This window comes from Mesitornis unicolor, unplaced genomic scaffold (assembly GCF_000695765.1).
Source record: "Mesitornis unicolor isolate BGI_N332 unplaced genomic scaffold, ASM69576v1 scaffold11797, whole genome shotgun sequence".
Taxonomy (NCBI): Eukaryota; Metazoa; Chordata; class Aves; order Mesitornithiformes; family Mesitornithidae; genus Mesitornis; species Mesitornis unicolor.
Genome location: NW_010194369.1, coordinates 6,876 through 17,895, shown reverse-complemented (window position 1 = coordinate 17,895; position 11,020 = coordinate 6,876). Strand labels below are relative to the sequence as shown.

General features: G+C 38.9%; 1 protein-coding gene across 1 annotated transcript in view; it reads left to right on the top strand.

Moving 5' to 3' along the window:
• Positions 1-4,100: 4,100 nt before the first annotated feature.
• LOC104543217 (folliculin-interacting protein 2-like) overlaps positions 4,101-11,020 on the top strand; it is a gene marked incomplete at its 3' end in the record, with an annotated part of 13,052 nt that continues 6,132 nt past the window's right edge. Inside the window, exon 1 of the mRNA XM_010187771.1 lies at positions 4,101-4,309. Within this exon, the coding sequence (XP_010186073.1) occupies positions 4,125-4,309 (185 nt within the window). The remainder of the gene's footprint in view (positions 4,310-11,020) is intronic.

Genomic DNA, 11,020 nt, shown 5'->3' with positions numbered 1-11,020 from the left:
TCAAGGCTTTCTGTACTGACAAAAGACTAGGCGATGGATCTAGAGTGCTAACCCTATTGCATACTTTAGCTTTCTTTGTTTAAAGTCCTAGTTTAATGAAAATAAACACACTTTTCTTAATGGTAAAGCACAATGTATACTTTTTTTGTGCAATTACAAGGCTTGAGCTCTTCTCTTTGCTAATGAAGATTCAGTTTCTGGGGCTGGCAACTGAGAGCACTACTTTAAACACACTGTTCTTGTTGGGTTTGGTTGGTTACTTTTTTTTTCATTATCGCTGAGACACTGTTTGAAACCTAGCTCTCAAACTTCTGACTTGTAGATAAGCCAATTAACACTGAATCCAAACTTATGAAAGTTGGCCAAGTTTTGAAACACTGGTTTAATAGGCTGTTCTTGATGTCTGTGGAAAGCTGATGTGTGCAATTTACAGTGGCTTTAGCTTGTATAGATCTGTTTGTTAACCTCTATCAGGTGTGTGTGGTTTCTGCGGTCACCTTTTGTGTGTGTGTGACGGTAATGCTTTCTAGCAACGAAGATGGTGAAAAATGCTTCCAACCTTGCAAAAATCCAGTATATTCTCCTTTCTTAAGCAGGGAGTCAGTGTAATTCCAACTTTTCAGTCAACAAATGTGTATCTAGTGTTCTTTTGCTTTTCATACAGTAACATACGCAATTATCTTAAAAAAAAAAAGAGTATCCTTTCCATACAGTGATCTGATATCGAGAACTTTTTCTCCATCCAAACTCTTTCTATAGAGGAAAATCTGAACTCGGAACTGCTGCGAATAACATGTTCCTTCGATTGTTGCATGACTAATCTGCAAAGTATCCTGCCAGACTTGTGTTGAACTAGTTATTAGGTATCGTGCTTGAACAAGGTGGTTCATCTGAGGTCAATAGTGCTTTACCTTATTAGGACTGGTTTAGATCATCCTGGAAAAAGAATGTGGTGTAGCATCAGCACAGCTCTTCCATGTCCAAGGCTTTAAAAAGAGGAGAAGCAATGCAGAGTAAGTACTTCAACAGACTAAAAGAGGGAAATTCACCACTAAGTAATCCAAAATAGATTCCTCTTCACCTGTACACATGTATTTTGGCCCTCATCCTGAATGTCTAGGTCATAGGTATTTTTTATATATCAGTTTTGCTAAGTGTATGTAGAATCATTAAGGTTGGGAAAGACCTCAAGATCAAGTCCAACCATCAACCCAGCACCACCATGCCCATTAAACCATGTCCTGAATGCCACATCTACACATTTTTTTAATACCTCTGTGTATGGTGACTCCACCACTTCCCTGTTCAAATGATCTACCCTTCTTTCAGTAAAGAAATTTTTTCTAATATCAAGTTCAGCCAGCCCAGATCCAGACAATACCAGGAGCAGAGCCTGGAGTGATTCAGCTCATTTGGCAGTGGGCATCGAGCCCCCCCACTTTCATGTACATAGGCTTTTGGTAATATCAAAGATTCACCAGTGTCTTTGGGATGTCCCATTGGATCTGTAGACGTGACACCATTTGGGGCTGGAAGGTGGAGGCCAGATGAAGCATCCCAGGGTACTGAGTGGCACTAAACACTGACATTAAAGCAAATGAATCCCTGACTTTAATGATGTCCCATCCATTAGTTCCACCATCTGCCATCTGGATGGGAAATCTTTCTGAGGATCCTTTGCCCTACACAGTTTTAACTTGTAAGTTTGCACACACTGATCATAATAGATTCCTAAAATATTTGGTTGGAAAAGACCCTTAAGATCATTGAGTCCGACCATAACCTGTCCACTACTAAACCATGTTCCTAAGCACCTCATCTACCCGTCTTTTAAATACTTCCAGGGGTGGTGACCCCACCACTTCCCTGGGCAGCCCATTCGAATGCCTGATAACTCTTTCAGTGAATAAATTTTTCCTAATAATCTGTTTCGCAAAAGCAAAATGCTTACTGAAACAGCAAGTATGATTCAAACTTTGTTTTCGTATGCTTTTCTAGCCTGCTTCTAAAAGCTGTTTGGAGGAAAAAAAACACAAAACACAACAAAACAAACCCTTATTAGGGACTCTGCAAGTACTCTGTTAGATTTGAAAACGGTGCTAAGTTTTGGTGGACAGCTGTAACTTGTACAGTAAATCAGTCTTCATTAGATAACTCCATCATATATATATTTCCTCTTTCCCCCACCCCAAATTTTCTTGCTAAAGTATTACCTTGAGTTAAAATAATTTAGACAATTGTCTTGCAGTAGAGATGAAGGACAGGAAATGACCTACAAACAGAGCAGGTGACATGCTGTCATATAGCCCAGAAAAAGAATTATTAAACTCTGCTTCCCGGAGGATTGTATCTCCCTTCTGGAGAGCAGCACACTTTCTTCCATTTTCTGTATTATCTACTCCTTGGACTCAGGGTGTTTTCCATGTGTAGGTTTGCATTTCTTTCAGGAACTGTTCTGTGGACTTGCAGTGAGAATTCCCCAGGTATTTTGGAATTTATAGTATTCTATAGATAACTCCATCTACAGATGAGTTAGTGTTGTGAAGCCCATCTATTTAGTGAGTTTACAGGATTTCCTAGTTCTAGTCTCTGACATGAATTTGTTTTGTTGGTTTTGGGTGTTTGTTTTTTTCTAATTATCCTATTTTATTTTGGTTTTTGTTAAGGTAAAAAAATAGGACAGAAGTGAATACTGTCAATTGCTGATCTTGGTCTAAGTGTAAGCACCTGTTCATCAGTTACTTGTTTTATTCACATTTCAAAGATGACTAGGAGCAGTGATGTTCAAAGTAGTCCTCTTCAGCGAGGTGAGGGCTAGGAGTCTCTCTCTCCTAGATTGTTTGAATAACTTGAGAACAGGCCAAAGCTTTTCACTTGATTACCTTGTTTGGGAAGAGGAGTAACTGTGATCTAGTACTTGTCGCTATTCTGGAAATTGAAACTGAGCTCTTTTTTTTTAATTGCTGTAGGCTTCCCTTTGCAACTGAGCAAGTTGTTCAACCTAACCTTGCTCCAGTTTTCTGCTTGACTTTTGTCTAGTGTTTATTTAGAGGTTAGAGTTTACCGAGATTACAAAATCCTAAGAAGGGTGCTGTGCTATTTAGTAGGTAGCACATAGCACTGGGTTTTGAAATCTTACTGTGTTTTCTAACTCTGCTGCAGTATTTCTGGGTGACAATTAGCAAATTTGTTTTCTCTTTTTAATCTGGAAGAGAGATAGCGCTATGGCTGTTACCTTAAAATGTCTAAAACTTTACTGATGGGAAGGAAAGCTATGTAAGACATATGAGTAGACGTATATGGAAAACTTTTTAAAGCAGGGATGAGGAAGAGGAGTTTGTTCTGTAGTAGAATTATCCAAGACTGAACAAAATGTAAGGTTCCCTCGGTCTGTTTAAAAACTCAAGATTTTCTTGATCATAAGTATTTTACTAGATATATTTGTCATCAATACTGCCATTAAATTGCTTTAATAGGCACAAGACTATAGATTTGCATCGACCAGCTTGATGTCTGTGACAGATTTTTTTGGGTTGTTGTTTTCCCTTCTACTTTTTAAAAAAGCTTTTCAAAACAGTAGTTTCAGATTCTTGACTAAGTGTTAAATACTATTTGACCTTAAAAGTAAAAGCATTACAGTGCAGAATATCTAGTGTATTTCTTGGTGTTGGTCATGCTAAGTGATAACCATATGGCAGTGATGACACTCTTACTTGCTCCTAAGCTATATGAGGTTGCTAGGGGTTGTCAGATGACACTTGCTCACATGAGAGTCATTAACAGGGTGTTGTAGCCAGTGTTAGAACAACCTTGCAACTACGGGCGAGTCACTGCAAAAGGAACTATGCTGTTTGTTTTTTTTAAGGGCCATATGGTTCAGTCTTGTGACTACGTAATTGCCAGCTACCTATTCACATACCAGGAAACAAACATAGTCAAAGTCAATATTAGCTGTTGTATCTGCTACAGCTTTGTGCTAGGCTTGGTAGGAAAAAACTATCTGCAGCAAGAGCAAGTCATTGTAATGGCTTCTGAAACTTGAAAGTCATGTCCTCTGCACGTATCTCTAGTGGGTATTTAGTTTCTTTGAGAGAGATTTACAGGAGGATTTGTAGCAAAATAAAATGTGTGGGGGTACACCAAAAGCTACAAATGGGACAAGGACACAAATAGAAAGAGCAAGAAACAACAACGATGTACCACTTGGAAGAAGTCTCTCTTGTACCAAATCGGATGAAAGGATTAGAAAATCTTTGAGAGACCAAAGTGTCAGCTGTGTGAACAAAGTGACTACACTGCTGCAAAACAGGTATGCATGTAATTTTTTTATGTGTATGATTTTTGACAGAGAATGGACATTTTTAGTTGGTATTAGATTTATATTCATATGCCTGAGAAGCTATTTTGTAAATAATTGGTGAAGTTCTAATAGAAGCTTATTCTTGCTCATGGTGGTGACGGATACTCCAGAAAGTCTTCTCAGTTGTTTGAAACTGAATCTGCATTCTTGACTCTGATGTTTAAGATTTATGTATATGCAAACTGAAGCATGAAGGATAATTGCGTTTCTTTTCAGTTAAGGTTAAATAATCTTACCTTCTCTTTCTAGTTTTCTCTTTTTTTTTTTTGCCACCTCCTGTGTTAGTGGGCCAAGTAGTAACAGTTTGCAGACCAGGCAGGAGAGAATGCTGTGAGGTGGAGAAAAAATGGAAAGGGGAAACCTCTGCGTTACTTGTGAATGACCTCTGGATCAAGCATTATATCAAAGTAATCTGGAGTATCATTAGTGTTTCTTTGACTTCTTTGTGGTGTCTTTTTCAGGTGTGTGCCAGCATATGTCCAATGTCTGAGTCTCTAATGCTATGTGACTGTTGAAAATACAATTCAAAGCAGTTGTTTCTTTTTCCCTGGGTGCTAGAATAATCTACATTCAGGATTGCTGATATAAGAAGCAGAAAAATACAGATAGGTGTCTGGTATTTAGATATGTTTCACCCTTTTTATTTCTTTAGCCTATAGATGTTGCTCTGAAGAAGTGAGTGGTTAGTCACTTTCAGAACTGTTTTAAGGTCTGCTGAAGTAGTTTTTGAATATAAATAAGGAGAATCATAGAATGTATTGGGTTGGATGGGACCTTTTAAATATCATCTGGTCCAACCCCCCTGCAGTAAGCAGGGGCAATGTTACTAGACCAGGTTGCTCAGAGCCCCATCAAGCCTGACCTTGGATAAGTATCTCCAGGGATGGGGCTTGCACTACCTCTCTGGGCAACCTGTTCCAGTGATCTGCCATCCCCATGGTGATCAACTTTTTCCTAATATCCAACTTAAATCTACCCTTTTCTAGTTTAAAACTATTACCCTTGTCCTATTGCTACATGTCCTTGTGAACAGTTATCCCCCAGCTTTCTTACATGCCCCTTTCAGGTACTGGAAGGTCACGATAAGGTCTCCCCAGAGCCTTCTCTTCTCCAGGCTGAACAACCCCAACTCTCTCAGCCTGTCTTCATAGCAGAGGTGCTCCAGCCTTGTGATCATCTTTGTGGCCTTCCTCTGGACCCACTCCAACAGTTCAGTGTCCTTTTTGTGTTGGGGACTCTAAAGCTGCATGCAGTATTCTAGGTGAGATCTGACCAGGACAGTGTATAGGGGCACATCATCTGCTCTCCTGTATCGGTAATGAGGATTGTCTCAACCCATGTGCAGGACCCTGCACTTGGCCTCATTGAACCTCATGAAGTTCACCTGGGCCCACTTGTCCAGCTTGTCCACGTCCCTCTGGATGGCATCCCTTCCCTCTGGCACATTAACCGCACCACCCAGCTTGGTATCAGCGAACTTGCTGAGGCTGCACTCAGTCCCACTGTCAGTATCATTAATGAAGATATTAAACAGCACTGGTCCCAGTGCAGACCCTTGAGGGACACCACTTGTCGCGGTCTTCTCTCTGGACGTTGAACCGTTGACCAGTACTCTCTGGATGTGACTACATCAAATCTGTATCTTTCCAACTTAGAGAGAAGGATGTTGTGGCAGGCTGTGTCAAAGGCCTTGCAGAAATCCAGATAGATGACATCCATTGCTCTTCCCTTACTTATTGATGCAGTTACTCTATCGTAGAAAGCCATTAGGTCAGTCAGGCAGGACTTGCCCCTAGTAAAGCCATGCTGACTGTCCCAAATCACCTCCCTGTCCTCCATGTGCCTCAGCATGGCTTCTAGGAGGATCTGTTCCATGATCAATAGGTCACTTTTCAGTTACTGCATGCATGCCAAGTGTTATGAAAGTGAACCAAAAGTCTTCTTTGTAAAAATCAGGTTTTGAAGATCTATATTAACTCAAAATACTGATTCTGGATGGAATGGGGCAAACTTTTTGTGGATTTTTTTCTAGAAACAGATGAGTCTGCCTTCCCCTAAGAGAGATCTTCTTGCCCCTATGTCTCGTGTCTGTAAGAAATGTTGAACAAAGCAAAGGAAAGTGCCATATATGCCAGTGTAAGAGAAAATAAAGCAACCTTAAGCTTGATATGGAATCTGTGGAGAAAACTTGCCAGGATATCTGTAAGCTGTTCCAAACCTGTGAATTTTTTTTTGTTTTAAAATTATGCATAGTGTTTTAGTATCTTTTGTAAATCTGGTAGACAGCTTGGTTTTTATTTATTTATTTGGACTTGAGGATTGTTTGTTAGTTTTAGCATCTTCCAGATGCAGGAAAGATGTACTCTGAAGGTGAGGCTAGAAAAGCTGAGCTGTTCAAACAGGCTGCTGATGCTGAAGGGAGTAATCACATTGCCACCTCTTTGCTCTCTGGCATCATGCTCTTGTCCTTTTTTCCCTTGACCTTGGCCTTTCCAATCCTTCTGTAATGGGCTCCCCTCCGGGAGTCAATTCAGCTCACTAAGGAGGCAGAAAACTGACTTGGGAGCAAGAAAACCCAATTAACACTCTAGCCTCAATACTTATCTGAAGTGTGTAGTGTTTCTTTGTGCCTTTTCCTGAAGGTATATAGCTCCATGGATGAAGTGAGTTATTATAACTTGTGCTGTCACTAAGAGGTGAAGATTCCATTGCCTCCTACTTCCTTCCTTTTCCAGCTGTGCTTCTGATCAGCTTTCATGTGCTGGGACAGATTGCTGCTGCTGCAGAGAATTCAGATGGTTTGGACAAGGGTCCAACAATTGCTAGAGGAAGCATGAGTAATAGGAAGGATCACACAGTTACAAAAAGGGGAGAAAGGACATGTGAGGCTCTTATTTTTGTGGTCAAATAAGAAAACATTATGTTCGGTCAAAATAGCTGTACTTAACCTAAAATACGAGTATCCATACAAACTCATATTAATTTAATTAAATCGGCTAATTTTTAAGAATATGCAGAACCTGGCAAAACTAATTGTTCTTAAGCCAAAGTGAAACATTTCAATTAGCTGTCAGTCTCTTCACTTCCTCACCTTTCTAGGTTGTAACGTTATCAGAAGTCTGTTTGGTCATTTTGCAGTACATTGACACTCAGGTGGCTGAAAAAAACCCATCCTACTATAGTTTTATAAATTTTATTTGTAAAAATTGATTTATAAGTCACTTAGCAATATGTATTCCTTCAGCAGAGATCTCTTATTCTGTTTATTAAGTAGTTCTTAAACAGGGGTCGAACATGTGAGATCTTTCTTGTATAAGCAGAATAAGAGAATTTTTATATAAACAGAGCTTAGGCAAATGATATTTCAGTTAGTGTTTATGAAACATTTTGGAGGCTTTTTTTAAGATCACTGAAAGAAGCAACAGTTTTTATCCAAAAGTAGTGATTGTAGTACATTTTTTTCCCTTGCTAAACATTCATAAGAAATATGAAGCTTACCTTGGGAATTACATGGTTTTGTTATCAGAAGTAACACTTTCAGTAGTAAGTACTTGTACAAAACTACTTATGTTATATACCTTTCACCTAACTTCCTTCAGTAATTAAGTATGGTTTGGTAAGCTGTTTTAGACAGAAACAGAAAAAGAAAACAATTAACAGTTGTCAGTTTAGATTTCGCCAGATGAGCATAAGGGAAACAGCTGAGTCTTGAGACTTGAAGTAGGAAGGTGTCAAGAGTGGTGGTAAAGAGCTAAAAGCACACTTTTGATATGAGTAAATGTTGATACTTGCTATAATTTGACATGCAGTAGACTGTTACAATCTGTGGTGCAGTTGGAAAATAAGAGGACCTTTGTGAGCTTGTTGAGGGTTTGCTTTCTAGTCCAAAAGTGGAAGAATTAATAATTTTGTTACAGAATTGTCAATGAAAAATAGAAAATAAGTCTAATAGTGTGAATTCTGGTGCAAGCTTCTCACTTAACACTTTCCAAATCTTCTCTTTCTCCATCTTCTACCTGTCTCCCACAAATGCATTGTGAGGATTTTTTTGTTTCCTTGAAGTTAACATTGATTCCTAATGTGGCCTTGGAGGGGGAGGAGAAAGCATGTGTTATCTCCTTCAGTACGTGTTCTTAGAGGTTAGAAATATATATGTTTTGATCAAACTTGGTGTTTGAAATTGATTAGTGAGTTAACCAATGATTGGGCAAAGTGAACTTGTAGACATAGAGGTTGCATGTGAGCATATGAGCCTTTTTTCAGTATGAAAAAACAGACTGAAATACTTCTGTTGCGTCTTTCAGGTATTTTGGTCTTACTTTTTAGAAGAAACTGATTGAAGAGTGAAAGATTATTATTTTTTTTTTTTCCCCTCGGTCAAACCCATAAGCTGTTACTTTCTAACATCTAAAGGAATGTTAAGCTATACAGTGCAGAAGTGTAGTGAGTTATTTTTTTTCATGAACTGATATTTTAATGTAAGTGAATCTTATATCTTTCAAAAACCGTACGTGAAGGAAACAAAGAAGTGCATGCCTTTCAGCTTTGCCAAATAAGCAAGAAGCCGATACAGAGATAAGTAAGTAATGGTTTGAGGCTTTGGTTCATATACACATGAAAAAGGAGCTGACCAATAAGTCTGTGTACCATCTGTATTCTTCAACAGTCTGCTTTTAGGAGATGATTGAATACTCCCGCTGTCCCTGTTTTGGAAGCTGTGTGTTATAGAAGCTGGCTTAAGCAGTAAAGGGTGCAATTACTGTAAGCAGTCTGAACATCGGCTTTTTTGACAAGGATGGCTTTTTGCCATCTGACTAGTCTTGGGCCTAAGTGCTAGATTCCATGTAAAGTAATGAGACTATGTGTTTCTGTGCCTGTATAACTTGCCTATAGATATGCTTGATTTTATCAAATGAAGTTTTAGTAGGATGCATCTCTTCTATAATGGGTAAGACTGCTGCCAGAGCTGCACCTGAGTTCTGGGAAATTCGAAGCCTGAAAGCAAAGACTTCATTAAAACATAAGTCTGATATTTCTTCAGTATTATAAGAAGCATTATCTGAAGTTGCTTCCCTAGATTTGGTCTATTAGTCATGTAAAGCTCTGTATGATAGATTTTATGTAATTTCTTAGCTTGTTGCTGTCTGGTATTAAGAGTCTGAAGTTCTGGAAGATTTTTAATTCTTTAATGCTAGAATCTTTAGTTCTAGCATGCTGTGTGGAAAAGGCTGTGAAAGTGGCTTCTACTTCAGCATTTGTTATAAAACCCAGTTCATGTCTTATGCAAAAGACACTGTACAAACAACATGAAATTTCCCTTAGTGCAGCATGTGAGAGTTCACGTGTTTATAAGGAAACCTAAATTAATGCAACACAAGTATCAAGCATGGGTGGTCAAATGCAGGGCTGGGTTGGCTCAATCTGTGCCTGAAATGAGTCTTTTTCCATTTAGACTTGTGGTCCTTTAGTCTGAACTATGGACCCTCCTGTGTCAATCCTGGAGATAAATAAGGCTTTGCTCTTGCATACAGTTTAAACTAAGGCCGTAGAGATGTATCTTTTCTTTGTTGTTAAAATAAGGGAAGACCTGTGGCCTTCTGAAGAAAGCAGCGTAGTTAATTCAGAAATTATTATGGTATTGTCCATCGCAGAAAGTGGTAAGTAAATGGATAGCTGTATAACTGAAAATGTATCAGAGTATCTGGTACTGAAGAACATTGGACTCATGCAGCAGGCTATAGTTAAGTCTACTGATGGCTCCGATTTCTCTTGCATTCTGTATAACTGGATTTTGTAATAGCTTTGCACAGGCAGTAGGCTGAGAAACTACTAACAGACTTTTAAAACAGATGGTGGAATTCCAGCTCTCTGTATATGCGGTGTGTGTAGAATCTTTGTTGGGCAACTATCAATGATGGTATCACATCTGGTCTCACACAGGGGTTATCTTAATGCCGTGACTCCCTTCGGAAGGGAAGACTTGAAAAGAAATCTGTGTGGTACACCTAGCATTTGGGAGGCAACATGTTACAAACACAGAGTTTCCTCACTGTTGATGGCAAAACAGCCTTTGGCATTGTTCCATGATCTGGCTTTGATGTGCACAGGACCCTTGCATATTATGCACATATACTATACTTGTATCAGAGTACCTTGCAGTGGAGATGGGTATCTGGCTAATTCTGTCCCATGGTATTTTAAAATAGAATAAAACCCTCCAGATTGATGAGGTCTTTCAGCTTTCAAAAAGGTGCCTATTTAGGCTTACTTTTTCTTTCTAGCTGCATAGAAAGGGGAGTTGTTCTCTGAAATTCAAGATGAAGCACAAAGAAGAAATTTAGATGGCTTTACTTATAATGATTTTAAATTTGCAAGTCTCTGAAAGTGCTCCTGAAGCAGTTGCCCATGGTTACCTTACTGACTCTATTAGGAGTTGATGGTGTTTACCTCAGTATTGATTTATGGCTGTTAATAAAAGAAATAGCTTCAGCATTTCTTATCTTTCAGCTGTATAGAGTTTTTGTGCCCTTCCCTTGATTTTCCACCTTCCTTCTCTGTAGGCATAGTTTGGGAAAATTCATAAATGAAACATCCTTTTGGGTAGGAGATAAGTATGGCTTTGACTGAAGTCTGTTATGCAGTTTGTCAAAGGAACAACTA